This window comes from Martes martes (genome assembly GCF_963455335.1).
Source record: "Martes martes genome assembly, chromosome: 8".
Lineage (NCBI taxonomy): Eukaryota > Metazoa > Chordata > Mammalia > Carnivora > Mustelidae > Martes > Martes martes.
The window spans coordinates 92282876-92301277 of record NC_137895.1 but is presented as its reverse complement, the minus strand read 5'-3'; the positions used below and the strand labels follow the sequence as shown (position 1 = coordinate 92301277).

Genomic DNA, 18402 nt, shown 5'->3' with positions numbered 1-18402 from the left:
ACTTGCCCAATTTATAAAGAAATCCAAAGAAAGAAAATACATCCTTCCTTAGTCATTAACAACAGAGAGAAGAGTCAGTGGGCTTGAGAGAAGAGTCAGTGGGCTTAATGGAAAAGAAAGTGAAATGGTCAAAATAGCTTTACTCGTCTGTGAAGATGATTGGCTATTGCTGGCTCTTTCTTCTGAAGTTAAATGGACTGTGCTGACAAATCTTCCAGATCATACATTTACTTAGAAAAAATAATAGTAAGCACTTTCCAAGTAATGTACATATATTACCTAATCTTCCTAACAATCCTATCAAGTAGCTACTATATCCCCATTTTTAGATGGGGAAACTGAGGCACAAACTGGTTAATTAAATTGCCCAAGGTCACTATGAGGTGACAAAGCTGTGATTCAGACAAGTATAGCTAGAGTCCATGTTCTGTGTGTGTGTGTGTGTGTGTGTGTGTTTTAAGTTTATTTAATTGATCTCTACACCCAGCATAGGGCTTGAACTCATGAACCTGAGATCAAGAGTTGCATGCACTTCCAACTGAGCAAGCCAGGCACCCTTTCAGAGTTCATGTTCTTAATCATTCCACAATATTGCCTCCCCTATCTGAAAAAATTTTCAGAATTTCTCATTCCTGGTAAACTCCGCTGTTTCATTTAATCCTAATTCACTAATCCTCACTTCAAAATAGTTTTTAGAGCATAACGTCATTGCTTTCCTTAAAAGGCAGCCACAATTGTCCTAAAGCCTTTAGTTCAAATAGTTTTGCTGGTTTAGGTAATGTATTTGTTGAGTCTTTTTGTAGGGCTGAGAGGGCAAGGGGATCAGGACCCATGGCCTTTTCATTAACAAACCACTGAATTTACATTCTACTCTCAGGAATCTTACTGTGTAAAGCAAGAGTTCTTAACTTGGGGTCTGGGACTACTAGCATGGATGAGTTTCAGGATATCTATTTGCCCAAAACAGCAGGCAAAAAGAATTGTATATATGCCTATGTGCTTTTCTCTGAGGAGTGTAATCTAATAGTTTCAACATCGATCTAAATTGTGTATTCCAAAAATAAAATAATTGAGGGTTAACCTCAGTCACTGCTATCTTACAATGATGTGACTACAATCTGTGGCGTTCGATATTATTTAGTATCTCCTATTTCCCTGCATTAGTTGAAAAAGGGAAGTCAAAAAGTCACTATAATACCGCTGTGGCTACTTTACTGACCAGAGGGCAGAGGTTGCTTCTCTCACTACACTTTCCTTTCGGGTATAAAAAAATGCCTCGACTCAGGGGACGGAAAGGGGTCGGCTATCTAAGGAGTGCACGGCTCGAGATTGAGGTTCCTGCCAAGCCAGCGCGTCCTGTTCCGAATTCTTACCCTTATTTAGACCTCATCACCACCCCAGCCCGGGAACTGTAGGACGGGTCACTCAAAGGAAGTGACTGCCGGCAGCTCCTGACCCGGAATCGGATCTTGGTCCCGCCCCCTCCGCCAGGCTTCCTTCTGCAACAGGCGTGGGTCACGCTCTCGCTCGCTCTCTTTCTGCCGCCATCTTGGTTCCGCGTCCCCCGCACAGTAAGTCCTGTCTTCGCCGCAACTCTCTATCCGCAGCCATCCTCCTTTCTTGCGGACTATACCGCCCCAGAGACTAGGAGCTAAGGGGAGTTGGAGGCTTTATGGGGCTGCTGGGTTCCTACTTGGCCCTGGGAAGTGTGGCCTTGGGGCCTCCGGACAAAATGGGGTCTGCGGTTGATGTCCTGGCAAAAGCAGGGCAGAAGGGCCGCCTGCCGCGCCTGGAGGCCAAGGCTGGCGACATAGAGCCGTTGCGGTGTGGGGGGCGGAAGCGGAGTGTGTCTGGGGTTGGGAACGGCTTCACGAGAACCCAAAGGAGGTTAAGGGGGTCACAGCCTTGGAACACCCCCACCCCCGCGCGCGCACACACACGCACACGCCGTTCTTAATTGTGACAAGCGAGTGTTGGGACTTCAGGCACTCTCTTTCCCCTCCTGGTTCCCGAAAGTCCGGCAAACGGGAGACCTGGTGGTCCCAGCCCAGGCGGCGTGAGTGTAGGAGGTGGTGCAGGCTAGCGTCTGAAGTCACCCGCGTTCGGGAGCCAGATCGGGATCCTCTCCCTGGGGTTGAGAACGCAGTGCTGAGTGTTGGCTCTGTGGGATTTGGAGTGTAGAATAAAAGGAACCCCTTGGGCACTGAAGGTTCGTTCTCTGCGGAGTAAAGGGAAGTAGAAGGTGATTCGCTTGACCCGCGATCCGAGAGTCACGTCTTATTTCTTACCTATTCCCAGCTGCTTTGGGGAGGATTGTCCTGAAACATCCTCGTAATTTTTTTTTTTTTTTTTTTTTTTTCCTTAACAGCCCTTCGCAGAGTTTTTAAGAATATTTGACTCTGGGTTGGGCAGCAGAACGGATCCCAGTCAATTCAGGCCTCCTTTTTATTCCCTTCAGAAATGCCTGGTGAAGCCACAGAAACCGTCCCTGCTACAGAGCAGGAGTTGCCACAGCCCCAGGCTGAGACAGGTAGGTTTCCCTAGTCCCCTTACTGTTCATTAAAATTTTAAGACTGACCCTAAGACCATTTGGTGGGTAAAATGGCAAAGGGAATACCCTTGGTTTTTTCAGAGTTAACTCATTAAAGATGGCTGTAGCTTTACCAGGGAGGAGAATCTGTGATACTAACTGCCGTCCTGGAGGGACTTCATTAAGGAATGGACTATAAACAGTATATTTAAGATCCGAGAGCATAAAAAAGCTCCCAGGCCTGCAATGTAAATTATGGCAACTACCTCATAGGTCGTACTGGGGAGCCCTCAACTCACAGTAAAACTGAGCAGGGAGGGGGCTCGGTGATTCTTAACTATTGGAACTGGATGACACACTTGCAGGCCAAGGAGACCTGAGCTTTGTGAAGATGGAGCCAGCAAGTTGCATCAAGGTTTTAGATGGCAGAGCTTGGCATTGTGACTTCGTCACATGTCTGGATGAGGTGTGCTGGTGGTAAATGTGTCCTACTGGGCCGCAGGGCCCTGCTGGGTTAGTTCACTTATTTTATGGTTGGTGCTAAGATGTTTATAGTGTGCTGGAATCAACAGCTTGCCCGGAACCCAAGATTGAAATAAAGTTTTCCTTTGACTGCTCTTCAGCTTTGAAGTTAATGGATATAAACATAGTATAAAGGCAGGTTTCAAATTCTCGTTAAAATACTTCTCTAGAAAACTTGAGAGGGTGTAGTGAAAAATATTTAATGATGTTCTTGCTGTGTCAGTTGTGCTGAAATAAATGAAAAGAATCTTCAGCCTGTAACTTCCATCCTCACTTTTTCTTACTATAAACTTTTTTTTTAACCCCACCTGTCACTTAAGCAATTCCTTTCCCCTTCTGGACTTAAAATAGAGTTGTTTATAGTTGAAAGCATTGAGGTTCTCTCTCCCCACCTGTCTGATTTTAGCAGCTGAAGGGATTAATACAGCTGCTAGAAAAGAAAAAGGAAGGGGCCTCTAAGCTAGTGAACAAGCTATATGAAATCCTTGAAGTACAGGGGACTTAATGGAAAGAGAAAATAAAGGACTGATCTCTAAAGATCTTGTAATTCAGTACTAATCAAAACCTTATTGAACAACTTGATTTTACAAGTACGGAGACTGAAATTTAGATGAATTTGTTTCAAGCCTCATGCCATTTGCTTCTGAAGTCATCCTTAGTGCTGTTAAGCTTATTTCTGAATAGTTAGAGCTTGCACAGTAGGTCTAGTAATATTAAGGGAGGGCCAGTGGTAAAACACTGAATTTTTTCTTAATTAGGTAGTTATAATGAATGTGAAAACGAGCCCAAGGAGTTGGTTGTGGTGTCTAAAGCAAGTAAATTGGGCTTTAACTAACCATCTTGGAAGTCCAGTCAGAGGAAAACATTCTAAGTTTCAAATTCTGATTCATATGTTTGGAGGCATTTGCCCTTTAATCACAAGATTTTGACCTACCAACTCTCCAGGAAAACCTGGTTGAGCCACCTGTCCTTTTCTGGAGTTGAATACTCTAACTAGAATTAGTGGTTGAATAAATTGTGAGTTTTTATCATTCAGGAAATCTTACTGAGCTTTACTGTAGTGCTGAACATTGGTCTATTTTGGCAGAATGACATACTTATCCAGATTAAGGGGTGGAGAACCAATGTATTCTCCACTCCAATTCCCTACTTCCAAAATAGAACCACAGTCTGGTTTAACAAGTTAGCCTGCAGTTTCATAATACAACCCCTACCCTTGTGACTAAGCTCTCTCCCTAGCAGTCTAATTCATCTTAAATTGATGTCTGAAGAGCTAGCAATACCTAGGAAGGTATGTGGACATTATGAAGTACAACCCATTTGTGGTTGGTTTTTTGCTTGTTTGTTTTGGGTCAGTAGGTAAACTGAGGCATAGGGAGGCAAAGTGACTTAGTATTTAATACTTCACACAGAATTGTATGTCAACACCACCTTCCTAAAATTTTATTCTTTTTTTTTTTTTAAGATTTTATTTATTTATTTGACAGAGATCACAAGTAGGCAGAGAGGCAGGCAGAGAGAGAGCCAGGGAAACAGGCTCCCTGCTGAGCAGAGAGCCCAATGTGGGGCTCGATCCCAGGACCCTGGGATCATGACCTGAGCTGAAGGCAGAGGCTTTAACCCACTGAGCCACCCAGGTGCCACCTAAGACTTTATTCTAAGAGTCAGGTTTTTCTTGACCTAGTGAAAGCCTGAGCATATAAAGACTTGGTTTGTTGCAGGGGTGAGAGGAGGGTTGTTTTTTGTTTTTGTTTTTTCATTCAGTTCCGGCTCCCCATCATTATCACCACTCCCTGCCTGCCTTGTTCCAATTTTCAGTATCTGTTTCAGTTAGTTTGTGATCCTTGACAGTAGAACATCTATTCTATTGGTATTCTATGGCCTATAAGAAAGACTTTGGGTTCATTCAAGGAGGGAAGGGAGGGCACATCTGGGAAAGGGTGGAAAGCATGCTGTTCCCAACCCACTCCTAGGCCTGTGCTCCCCATTTAGAGATTAATAGGCTGCTTAGACTATTATCTCCACCTTAAAATAGTTTGCTTGTGGGGGAGGGTAGAACTTGGGAAATGTGGGAGATGGGGAGAGGGATGTATTCTTAATCGACCACTGAAGTATATTTGGGGAAGGTTGCTGTTGCCTGTCACCTTTGTCTAATCCTGTGCGGTGACTTTTCATCCTTGGATTAAAAATTCCGTGTTTCCTGTGAGGCATGTTGTACCAACTTGGGCTGCATAACTCACCTTTGTTTTTTTCCTTCCCTTTCCTTCCTTATCCCCTTTTTTGCTTTTCTCCTCCAGCTGTGCTTCCTGTGTCTTCAGCCTTGAGTGTCACTGCTGCCTTAAGGCAGCCTGAATCTACCCTTCCCCCTCCTTGCTCCCTGGCCCCCCAACAATGCCCTCTGGCAACCCCTAACCAGGCTTCCCCATTCCTTCCTCCCTCTAGTGTTGTCTCAACCCCCTTTGAAGCTCCTTTTCCGCAGTCATCCTCTGGAACAACCCTTCCTTTGGGAGTTGCCCCTTCTCCCACTGACACCCCAGTTTTCCTACCAAACCTAATAGGGCCTCCCATCTCCCCAGCTGCCTTAGCTCTGGCCTCTCCCATGATAACTCCAGCTGTGAAAGATGCCCATTCCTCTTCAGCTCCCTTGGCTCTGGTGGCCTTGGCTCCCCACTCAGTTCAAAAGAGCTCTGCTTATCCACTTAACCCTCTTAATTCACCTCCTTTGATTGCTGGGGCTGAGTCAGGGTCAGTAACATCTCTGTCAACTCCCGTTGTTTCCTCAGAACCAAAGACCTCTTCTATTCAAATTCCCCTGCAAGTCGGCCCTAATCTAAAAGGCACCCCTATCCCTCCAGGTATAGTTAGTGCTGTTCCTTCCCATCTTGGAACTCCCTTGGCCTCTGTTCAGTCTGGAGCAGCCGCATGTCCTCAAATGCCACCCACCACTCCCCCAGCTGTCACTCCCCCTCAGTTCAAAGGCATCCCTGTTTCCTCAGCTCTGACTTCTTCACAAAACCCTGAAAGCCTCAGCCTAAAGGGACCCCTTAATTCACCTGCTACATTACCTCTTTCAACCCAGTCTATATCTGTGGCTCCCAGCGTCACTCCAGTTTTCCTCACTTCTCTGGGCTCTCATCTAGCACCTTTACATCAGGGTTCTCTTGATTCTCCTATTCCACCCTTAGGTCAAACAGGTCCTAATGTTCTGTCAAATCCTAAAGTGGATGCCATTTCTGCATCTCATTCTCCCATTGGGGCCTCTTACCCTTCTCAGAGATCTGTAATTCCTCCACTTCCTTCCAGAAATGAGGTGGCTTCTACTTTGGGGGCTCCAGCTTCCCCTCTGGCCCTTTCTATTGAGAAAGACCCCCCTGCTGTCACTGGCATAGCTTCCTTCAGTCCTTCTGGCTCATCAAACGTAGCCACCTCTTCTCCATTATCTCCTACAGCCTGTCTCATTCTGAAAGGCTCTCCTAATGCCACTCCTCGTCAGCCTTTGGTGACCCAAATTCCTCCTCCTCCGGGGAGTCCGAGCTTGAAAGATGCTCCTGTTTCTTCTGTTGGAACCATCCCATTCGTTATGACTAACCCGTCCACAATTTCTGCGACACCTACTACCCTTGAGGTAGCTACTTGCATGTCTCCTCCAGTTTCATCAGGTCTCGTAAGTAGTGAGGACTCAGCTTCCCACACTGCCTCGATTATGGCTCCTGGGGCTCCCAAAGAGCTTTCTACTCCTCAGGTAATCCCTCTGGGAATACCAGTCCCCCCTCCTCTCTCAGTCTCTGAGAACCCCAAAGGTCTCCCTACATCAGCATTGGTAAAGTTACCAAAACAAGGAAATATCCAAACTGAACTTCCCTCTCCTCTTGGAGCCCCTGTGTCACCAGAACAGGCAGGACTCCCTACCAAGAAAGACTCGACTCTAATACCGTTAGTACTGGCAACCCCCAAAAATAGCCCCTCTCCCCAAAGTATATCATCATCTCTGGAGATAGGTCTTTCTCCTGAAGCCTCCTTAGCAAAGAAAAGCCTTGTAGAGCCTCTCCCTGTGGTTACGTCAGCAAGTACTGCTTCCTCTCTGGGTTTTAACTCCCCAGCCTCTATAATCAAGACAGACCTCAGTAGTCTGCCTCTCAAAAGTTCTCTCACCACCCCAAGCATAGCTACATTTCCTCTGGAACGTGATGCTACTGCGGAAGTGGCTCCTGCAGTTACCAAAGGTACCTCCACTACACCCAGCCCTTTTCTAGATGTCTCTTTATCTCATAAAAGCCATCCAGGTAAGAAGGGTAGTTCCACTCTTACTTTACCCATGGTTCCTCCAGTCTCTGAAAGTTGCCCTGTGGCTCCAGCTGTGACTTTATCCCCCCAGAATGTTTCTGCTTTTCCAGCTGCCATAGTACTAGCCCCGGAAATTCCCAAGTCTGAACCCTTTCCCTCTCTTCGTCCTCAAGGTGCAAAGAAAGTTCACGGTATTTCTCATACCTCAGCATTGGCACCTGTGGCTTCCTCTCCTGAAGGGCACCCAACCAAGGACTCTGGTGCTTGTGCTTCTCTTAATGCATCTTCGAAAGGAACTTACTTAGGTGACTCTCCATCTCCTTTAGGTACTAGTGTGTCTCCTCAAACTAAAAGACGTCCAACCAAGAAGGGTTCAGCTCCTCCTACTACCTTAACTCTTTCTCCTCTTTCGAAAAGTGTTCCTGCTATTCCTGATACTCCTGCTGGAAATCACTCCTCCCCTATTTCTCCAGTTGAAGCTTCCTTTCTTCCAGAGGCCAGTCTTTCTTTTCAAGTCCCTAAAGGGTCACTGGCCAAGAAGCATTCCCCCACTCTTTCCCCCAAAGAGACCCCAGATACCCCACCTCCCAAAGAGGCCTTCACTCCCCCAGCTCTGGTTCCTTCCTCCCCCAAAGGAGCCCCAGCAACCTCATCCTCCAAAAAGTCACAAGCAGCTCCAGCCCCCAAAAGAGCCCCAGCTACTCCATCTCCCAAAGGGACCCCCACTGCCTCAGCTGTGGCTCCTTCATCCCCCAAAGGGGACCCAGCAGCTCCATCTCCTAAAGAGTCCTCCACTCCAGCAGTGACTCCTTCCTCCCCCAAAAGGACCCCCAACCCCCAAGCTGTGGCCCCTCCCTCTCCCAAAGAGTCCCAAGCAACTCCAGCCCCCAAAAGAGGCCCAGCTACTCCATCTCCCAAAGGGCCCCCCACTGCCCCACCTGTGGCTCCTCCCTCCCCCAAAGGGAGCCAAACAACCCCATTCCCTAAAGAGACCTCCACTCCCCCACCTGTGACTCCTCCCTCCCCCAAAGGGTCTCAGGCAACTCCAGCCCCCAAAAGAACCCCAGTGACTCCACCTCCCAAAGGGGGCACAGCAACCCCATCCCCTAAAGAGGCCTCCACTCCCCCAGCTATGACTCCTTCCTCTCCCAAAAAGTCCCCACCTACCCAGCCTCCCAGAGGGGCCCCCACCTCCCAAACTGTGCCTTCTCCCTCTCCCAAGGAGTCTCAAGCAACTCCAGCCCCCAAAAGAGCCCCAGCTACTCCATCTCCCAAAGGGACCCCCACTTCCCCAGCTGTGGCTCCTCCCAAAGGGGGCCCAGCAACTCCATCCCCTAAGGAGAGCTCTGCTCCCCCAGTTGTGACTCCTCCCTCTCCCAAAGGGGGCCCAGCAACCCCATCCCCTAAAGAGACCTCCACTCCCCCCACTGTGGCTCCTTCCTCCCCCAAAGAGTGCCCAGCTACCCAGTCTCCCAAAAGAGCCCCAACTACTCCATCTCCCAAAGTGGCCCCCACTGCCCCACCTGTGGCTCCTCCCTCCCCCAAAGGGAGCCCAGCAACCCCATCCCCTAAAGAGACCTCCACTCCCCCAGCTGTAGCTCCTTCCTCCCCCAAAGGGTCTCAGGCAACTCCCACAGAGTGTCCAGCTACCCAATCTCCCAAAAGAGCCCCAACTACTCCATCCCCTAAAGGGGGCCCAGCAACCCCATCCCCTAAAGAGAACTCCACTCCCCCAGCTTCCTCTCCCAAAGGGGGCCCAGGAACCCCATTTCCTAAAGAGAATTCCACTCCCCCAGCTGTGGCTCCTTCCTCCCCCAAAGTGTGCCCAGCTACCCAGTCTCCCAAAAGAGCCCCAACTACTCCATCTTCCAAAGGGGCCCCCACTGCCCTATCTGCAGCTCCTCCCTCCCCCAAAGGGGGCCCAGCAACCCCATCCCCTAAAGAGACCTCCACTCCCCCAGCTGTGACTCCTTCCTCTCCCAAAGGGCCCCCCACTGCCCCATCTATGGCTCCTCCCTCCCCCAAAGGGGGCCCAGCAACCCCATCTGCTAAAGAGACCTCCATTCCCCCAGCTATGACTCCTTCTTCTCCCAAAGAGTCCCCAGCTACCCAACCTCCCAGAGGGGACTTCACCCCCCAAGTTATGGCTCCTTCCTCTTTCAAAGAGTCCCAAGCAACTCCAGCCCCCAAAAGAACTCCAGCTACCCCACCTCCCAAAGGGGCCTCCACTCCCCCAGCTGTGGCTCCTCCCTCTCCCAAAAAGTCCCAAGCAGCTCCAGGCCCCAAAAGAGCTCCAGCAACTCCATCTCCTAAAGGGGGCCAAGCAACCCCATCCCCTAAAGAGACTTCCACTCCCCCAACTGGGGCTCCTTCCACCCCCAGAGAGTCCCCAGCTACCCAGCCTCCCAAAGGGACCCCCACTGTAGCTACTCCACCTCCCAAAGGGCCCCCCACTGCCCCACCTGTGGCTCCTCCCTCCCCCAAAGGGGGCCCAGGAACCCTGTCCCCTAAAGAGACTTCCACTCCCCCAGCTGTTGCTCCTTCCTCAAAAAAAGCCCCAGGTGCCCCATCTCTCAAAGGGTCCCTTACTCCCTCAACTGTGACTCCTTCCCCCAAAGAGTCTCCAGAAACTCCAACCCCCAAAGGGGCTCCAGGAACCCCATCTCCGAAGGGGCCATCCACTCCCCCAGCTGTGACTCCTTCCTCCAAAGAGTCTCCGGCAGCCCCAGCCCCGAAAGGGACCTCAGCAACTCCATCCTCCAAAAGATTCCCAGGAGGAACTCCATCCCCCAAGAGAGCCCCGGCTACCACATCCAAAGGTGCCCCCACTCCCTCATCTGAGAGTCCTCCCTCACCCAAAGAGGCCCCTACCTCTCCAATTTCAGTCACATGTCCCCTGGGGTCCATTGCCCCTCTGGCTTCTAAAGGCCTACCAGTAAAGAAAGGCTCCACAGCTCTCAAAGCAGGACTTGTTGCCCTAGCTCCAGAAAGTATACCAGCTGTCACAGCTCCCTCTGAGAAAGGTCCACTGGCCAAGAAGAGTTCTGCTACTTCACCTCCTGTGTGCCCAGATCCTTCAGCTAAGAGTGGTACTATAGGACCCCTTCCTACAGTGGCTCCAGCCCCGCTGACAGTCTCTGCTCAAAAAGTCTCTTCAAAGGCTCCCAAAACCAACCCTGTTTCTCCATTAAAAAGCAAAGATTCTGCCCATTCCCCAAAGAGCCCTTTGACTCTTCCTCTTGAGTCTGTGACATCTACTCCTCTAGCAACAGTTTCCTCTGAGAAGGTCCTTCCTAAAGCTGGATCAGCATCTATCCCTCCAGCACCCACCCCATCAGTCTCTTTGCCTCTCGCTCCCTCCCCAGTTCCCCCTCTGCTTCCTAAACAGCAATTTCTGCCGTCCTCACCTGGGCTGGTGCTGGAATCACCCTGTAAGCCCTCAGCCCCTGCTGATGAGGATGAGCTGCCGCCTCTGATTCCCCCGGAACCAATCTCGGGGGGACTGCCTTTCCAGTCGGTCCTCGTCAACATGCCCACCCCCAAACCTGCTGGGATCCTTGCCCCAACCCCCTCTGCCAAGCAGCCTGTTCTGAAGAACAACAAGGGTATTTGCCTTGGTTTGCTGTGTGCATGGTGTGTCGCCCACACCCCTCCTGGGGCTACCCACCGTACTAACCCTAGGATGCGCCGCTTTCTCCAGTGTATCTACTTGTGTTTGGACATAGAACATAGAACGATAATTTTAAATGCAAAAGCTCTAGGAATGTTAATCAATCTTGGTTTTCATCACCTCAGATAGTCTGTTTTGTATCATCTTGTATAATATGGTCCAAGCTAACCCTGGATCTGCCATCTTTTTACCTGAGTGATCTGACATTGAAAACCAAGACCTTTTAGACCTTTTAATTTGCTCTAATTTCTACCACATAACTAACCTTGTCCCTGGGCCTGGGATTTGCTAAAATGTTGGGAAATACGGAACTATTTGAATTTCTTTTCATGATTTAGATTCAGTAATGACCAGTGCCCAGGGGACTCCCTTTTCAAGACTTCTTTTCCTAGCCTGAGAATGGTGCAGGTGTCTGCTTTTTTCTCTCAGTAGTCTTTATTGATGCTTGGCCGTTTGATTGAGGTAAACTTAAAATATGTGAATTATATTTGGAAGAAAGGGGAGAGGTCACAGGACAGGCTCTAGCAGAAGTGACTATTAGAACTATAGGTTGACAATCTTTGAGAATCTTCAGGCTTTGTTGATGAAACCAAATTGCTAGAGTAAGTGGTTTGAAAACAAGGCTAAATGTGTGTACACAACTGCTTCTGGCCTTCCCCAACTCAGTGTAAGGATGAGGGGAAAGTGTCCTCCCTGGTCTGCCTCCACAGTGTGAACCTTCTTTTTTTTTTATTTAAATGTATCTGGAGATAACCTTGTCTGCCATAACCTTTTGGAGATGGTTGGGCTATCGGGTAGAATTTGGAGTTACGGAGGTCCTCGGTGTTGGCCTGTGCCAAGTGAAGACCTTAGGAGAAAGGAAACAGTTACTCTTTATAAACTGCTTGGCTGTAACTAGTAATTACCTCTTATTTCTGGGGCTGGGTCTTTAATGGATGTGTACACACTAGTATATGGCTGAGTTGGAGGCTGTCAAGCTGGCTTCATACAAGTCACTTGGTTTACATTTAACTTTGTGAGGTCTAGCATAAGCCAGTGACCTCTAGTCCACAATAGTCTGGTGAGGTGTCTTTTCCTTATAATCTACTGTAAAATAGTAAAAGTTAAATTTGTCATCTCAGGGTCTGGAACAGAATCTGACAGTGATGAATCAGTACCAGAGCTTGAGGAACAGGATTCCACACAGGCAACCACACAACAAGCCCAGGTGGGTGTTCTCCTACTTGCTGGTCAGAGTACTTGAGTCAAAGAAGCATTGAAGAACAAGGGTTGATCAGAGAAGCTGACTTCAATATTTGGAACTGTGAACCTTCATAAAGGGAAAACCTCATGGGGGTTGTGATATCTAGGCCTTATATTCCAGTGTACTCATAGCTGTTTTCTTTCTTCAGCTGGCAGCAGCCGCTGAAATTGACGAAGAACCAGTCAGTAAAGCAAAACAGAGCCGGAGTGAAAAGAAGGCACGGAAGGTAAGTTTTTAAGTTATGAACAAGGATTAAAGGTTCTGATGAAGCAGCTTTAGAGAGGGGGAACTGTAATGGTAGAATCATATTTATAGTGATAGAAATTACTATGGAAAAAAAAAAAATCAGGAGTCCTGGAAGCCAGTTCTGTACTATCAAGTTAGCCTAGGAAAAGGCTTTGCTTTGTTTTCATTTGGTTTGTTACTTTTTTTCATTTAAATTTAATTAACATTTAATGTATTACTGGTGTCAGAAGTAGAGGTCAGTGATTCATCAGTCTTTTTTTTTTTTAAGATTTTATTTTATCTATTTGAGACAGCACAAGCCAAGAGGAGGGTCAGAGGGAGAGGGAAAAGCAGACTCCCCGCTGAGCAGGGAGCCCGATATGGGGCCCTTTCCTGTCCTAGGATCGCAACCTGAGCCAAAAGCAGACATCCAACCGACTAAGCCACCCAGGAGCCCCAGTTCATCAGTCTTCAGTAATACCCAGTGCTCATTACGTCATGTACCCTCCTTAATGTCAACCCAGTTACCCCGTCTCCCTACCCCCTTCCCTTCTAGCAACCCTCAGTTAAGGCTTTACTTTGGATATAGTTACTACTATGTTCTTTACTTCCTAAAGCTACTTCTTTTTTTAAGATATTATTTATCGGGGTGAGAGAATGTGTGCGGGAACAGGGGAAGAGGTAGAGGGAGAAACAGAATCCCTGCTAAGTGCAGAGCCTGATGTGTGGGGCTCGATCTCACAACCCTGAGATAAGAGCCGAAATCAAGAGTTGGACATTCAACTGACTGAGCCACCTAGGTTCCCCTGTGAAGCTGCTTCTAGAGAAGTTGAAAACCTGATGTTCTTTTCTATTCCTTAGGCTATGTCCAAACTGGGTCTTCGACAGGTTACAGGGGTTACAAGAGTCACTATCCGGAAATCTAAGAATATCCTCTTTGTCATCACAAAACCAGATGTCTACAAGAGCCCAGCTTCAGATACCTACATAGTTTTTGGGGAAGCCAAGGTAAAGTTTTCTTGGACGCGCTCTAGACCAGGGTTTCTCAACCTCAGCACTATTGATAGTTAAGAGTTAGATAATTCTTTGGTGTGAAATTTGAGGTCAGATAATTCCTTGTTGTGGGAGGGGCTTTCCTGAGTGTTAGAGATGTTTAGCAGCATCCTGCCCAGATGTGATAACCAAAAAAATCTCCAGACATTTGATAGATGTCCCTGGATGACAAAATTACCTCCCAGTTGAGAATCACTGCTTTAGACCTAAACTAGTTCTCTCTGTACAGTGATAACATAATCTTAGGGCAAATAATTTAAAGCTATATAGTAAGTTAACTTGAAGTAGCTTTAGAGTAAGAGTTTGGAAAAGATATAAGTGATTTATTTCACTTAACTACAGATTGATCTTGTCACATAAATCTGTATTTTCTGAAAAAAAAAAAAAAAATCTGTATTTTCTGCCCTGCAGATCGAGGATTTATCTCAGCAAGCACAACTGGCAGCTGCTGAGAAATTCAAAGTTCAAGGTGAAGCTGTCTCAAACATTCAAGAAAACACACAGACTCCAACTGTACAAGAGGAGAGTGAAGAGGAAGAGGTATATAGGGAAATCTTATATACTTTCAATCCTCTCCAGATAGTATTTTGTGTTTAAGATTTTATTTATAATATTACATATAATATATTATTATTTGTAATACAAATTTGTTATTTATCCATGAGAGAGAGGCAGAGGGAGAAGCAGCTTGGGGCTGCTTGGGGTTCAATCCTGGGACCCCAGGATCGTGACCTGAGCCAAAGGCAGACGCTTAACCGACTGAACCACCCAGGCACCCAGTATTATCTAGTATTGATGGGTGCGTTCTACATTGCTTTAGGCTCTCGAACTCAATTGACTTAGTTTCTGAGTTATATTAAGAACTAGATATAAGAGACTTCTGTCTCCAAAGAACTACCAGAATTTTTCTTGGCCTTTGGGTTATTGTGTTTTTCTCCCTTCTCTTAGGTTGATGAAACCGGTGTAGAGGTTAAGGACATAGAATTGGTCATGTCACAAGCAAATGTGTCAAGAGCAAAGGCAGTCCGAGCCCTGAAGAACAACAGTAATGATATTGTAAATGCTATTATGGTAAGTGTCAAAGCCTTTATTCCTTGACTTCTTCAGCCTTGACCAGTTCGGGGTGACTTTATTTTCTGTACTTAAGATCAGCCAGTTTAGGAAGCTTCATTCCAAAGCCTGTTCCGAATTACCTCATACTTAGGGGCCTGAATTCCCAATTTGCCTCTAACTACTCTAATGATCTCTTTTCTTACAGGAATTAACAATGTAACCATCTGAAAACGAGGACTTTTTTTGGTGTTTCAAAAGAATAACTGCAGCTTGGTTTGAAATTTGTACTGTTTCTATCATTAATAAAGTTATGGCTTCTTGTTGGATGAACTCAGTGGGTGCTTGGTCTCTTCTCCCTCCTTCCACCCACCTGCCTCCCCACCACCCAAAAAAAAAAAAAAAAAAAACCCACGAATTCTCTAGAAATGAAAACATGTAATTTACCTTAAGGGCTCAGCTTGAGTTTGAGAAGGTTTAGTGCCGCAGATTCCTCACTTAAAATGTCGGTCTTTTCATCTCTTAAAGATACTATACTAGGCTGTCTGTTAGAACTTCCTTGTCTTACGAGAATACAACTTAGATGTAAAGTTTCTCCTTTCCATGTTCTTTCCCACATGTAAACTGTTAGCAAATCGTCTTCTGTATTTAATAATCATCAGCCTCTTCTCTGGCCTACAGTCCTTGAAAATATAAATATATATATATATATATATATATATAACCTCATTTGGCCTCTGGGAAGCAGTTCACAGTGGTTACATTTTGATATGTAGGAGCTTGGTACAGGGTTGGAGAGGGTAGGGTGCATAATTAATATGGATGAAAAGACTGCACTTTGTACAAAATGCAGAGATAGGTCATGAAAGGAGTTTTTGACTGTTGTATAGAGTGTAAACATTCTGCTGTCAGGCATACACTATAGAAACATTTTAATGTACAAAATAAATTATGATTAGGGTAGCCATAATTATGCTAGGACAGTAAGTGGAAAATGAGGCAAACTAATAAACAATGATTAGCCAGTGAATGAAAAATACGCATAACTCCATAGAAGTCCTAGGAGAAGAGTAAAGCGTCTGAGTTTGGGTTGTTAGAAAATGGTTTGGGGGAAAAGCAGAAGACTAAAATTTGGAAATGGGAAGGCTAAAAGTAAATGTAGAGGTAAGAATCCTAAAATAAGTGATAATACACCTGGAAGGAATGTTAAGATGGGAATGAATCAGACTAACATGGTAGAAGGCATTGGAGACTAAAGTTTAGCCATTTCTATTCCTGAACTCAGGTGTTTGTTGTTGTTGTTCTAATATTTTATTTATTTATTTGACACAGAGAGGGATCACAAGTAGGCAGTGCAGCACACAGAGAGAGAGCGAGGGGGAAGCAGGCTCCCTGCTGAGCAGAGATCCTGATGTGGGGCTCAATCCCAGGACTCTGGGATCATGACCTGAGCTGAAGGCAGAGGCTTAACCCACTGAGCCACCCAGGCGCCCCTGAACTCAGGTTTTTTTAGGTGTATTTAATCTCTTCACCCAACATGAGGCTCAAACTCAAAACCCCTCGGTCAACAGTGATATGCTGCTCTGACTGAGCCAGCCAGGTGCCCTTGAATTCAGTCTTCTTGATCACTATGAAAGTAGTGATGGTGTTTTAACAGATGTGAGTAAAAGTTGAGGACCAATAAAGTTAATTGACTTCCTCCAAAGACAGCTACTTTCTAAGTAGGGTCTTTTCATTGTGGTAGGCTGTATTAGTAAGAAGTGGTAGACTATCTGGAAAACCACAAATTGACATCTGGCTGAGATTGATGACCTGCTTCCATTTTACCAGAGTAGAACAGTTCAGTTGCTGAACAGAACTTCTCAAGGCTGGGATCCCTGGGTGGCTCGGTTGGTTAGGCATCTGCCTTCACAGGTCATGATCCCAGGGTCCTGGGATCAACTTACACGTCAGGCTCCTTGCTCAACAGGGAACTTGCCTCTCTGCCTGCTGCTCCCACTGCTTCTGCGTGCTCTCTCGCTCGCTCGCTTTCTCTGACAAAATACTTAAAAAGTTTTGTGGTTTTTTTTTTTAATATTTTATTTATTTGACAGAGATCACAAGTAGGCAAAGAGGCAGGCAGAGAGAGAGGAGGAAGCAGGCTCCCCACAGAGCAGAGAGCCCGATGCGGGGCTTGATCCCAGGACCCTGGGATCATGACCTGAGCCGAAGGCAGGGGTTTTTAACCCACTGAGCCACCCAGGTGCCCCTAAAAAGTTTTTTTAAAAAAGGAATGTACAACTAACTTTCTCTGTCACAGAATGATAAAATTTTTGGTTCTCAAATTAGGGAATGTATAGGATGAGCAAATTTTTTGAATTACTTTCCTGGTTCTTAAAATGATTAAGTCTCTATTCAAATACTCAACAGACTTTTTTTTTTTTTTTTAAGATTTTATTTATTTGAGAGCAGAGGCAAAGAGAGGATCAGTGGAGGGGAGGGTCAGAGGGAGAGGGAGAAGCAGACTTGATGCTGAGCAGAGAGCCTTGATCCCAGGAGCCCAAGATCATGACCTGAGCTGTAGGCAGATGCTTAACCGACTGAGCCACCCAGGCACCCCTAAATAGACTATTTAACAATGATATTTTAAGTAATCTCTGACCTCATCTGTTAAAAAGGGGGGGGGGCACCTGGGTGGCTCAGTGAGTTAAAGCATCTGCCTTCAGGTCAGGCTGTGATCCCAGGGTCCTGGGATCAAGCCCCACATCCAGCTCTCTGCTCAGCAGGGAGCCTGCTTCCCCCTCTCTCTCTGCCTGCCTCTCTGCCTACTTGTGATCTATCAAATAAATAAATAAAATCTAAAAAAAAAAAAAAAAAAACTGATAACCCCAAAACATAGGACTCTTAGAAGCATTTTGCTAAGAATCTGCAAAACTGGCACTGGTTATTTACTGAATGACCATTCTGATTTCTAAAGGGGAAAGAAAACAGTAGGCCAATTTAGTTAGCCTCTCTGTCTCTCCATGTTTCTCCATTAGCAGATTTTCTTTTTATTTGGGAAATAAACTTCAGACATGCAGGTAAGAACTGTATGTGTACCTGTCATTTAGCTGTTTTATTTTTTAGAAATTAAACCATACAGATAGGTATAGAGACCCCTTTATATCCTTCCTCAGACCGATTTCCCTCCCTCAGAGATACCACTGTCATGAACTAGTGTTTTATAATTTCTGTATGTAAGTTGATATTCTCTCAATACATATTTATATACCCAAAGCATTTAGTGATCTACAGACTTCTAAAACTTTAAACAAAACTGTACATTATGTATCATCCTGCAAATTTTTTTTCACTTCAACTTTGTTCCCATGATTTATCTATGATAGAGGTAGCTCTGTTCATTCTCTTTCCAGACCACAGTAGTGTGGCTTTTATCTGTACCTTTCCACGAAATGGCTCTCAAGTTCCCCTAGTTGATAATTCCAGTGGGCATTCATGCATAGTCACATTTGTCTTTTAGTCTCCTTAACATCCCTTTGGTTTCTCTTAAATTTGTTTGATCTTTTTTCAAGATCCGCAAAATTACTTCCATTATCTGTCTGCCTTGTCAAAATTTTCCTGTGTGTTTTCCCGGTTAACACAGCTCATGAATGACACAGTTGTCCATTTGGTTGTATAAAAAAGAAACCTAGTCTTTGCAACAGATGGTGCTGAGAAGACTGGATATCCACATGGAAAAGAATGAAGTTGGATTCTTACCGGATACCAAATACAGAAATTAACTACAAAAGAATGTAAGACCTAAAACCATAAAACCCCAAGAAGAAAACAGGAGGAAAGCTTCAT

The 18402-nt window shown here is 46.1% G+C and overlaps 1 protein-coding gene across 4 annotated transcripts; it reads left to right on the top strand.

The window, feature by feature from the left end:
• Positions 1-1406: 1406 nt before the first annotated feature.
• Positions 1407-14910, top strand: NACA (nascent polypeptide associated complex subunit alpha; the record flags this gene model as incomplete). Of its 4 annotated transcripts, none has more annotated exons than XM_080811527.1 (8): positions 1407-1571; positions 2459-2530; positions 12128-12213; positions 12398-12475; positions 13336-13482; positions 13939-14067; positions 14476-14598; positions 14786-14910. In XM_080811527.1, the coding sequence occupies exons 2-8, from the start codon at positions 2461-2463 to the stop codon at positions 14798-14800; spliced, it is 648 nt and encodes a 215-aa protein (XP_080667653.1). In that variant the 5' UTR covers positions 1407-1571; positions 2459-2460. The 4 variants fall into 4 exon arrangements, with proteins under 4 accessions (XP_080667653.1, XP_080667654.1, XP_080667651.1 ...); XM_080811528.1 differs by having other exon boundaries at positions 1480-1571; positions 2369-2530; XM_080811525.1 differs by lacking the exon at positions 14786-14910 and having other exon boundaries at positions 1488-1571; positions 14476-14625.
• Positions 14911-18402: the final 3492 nt, after the last annotated feature.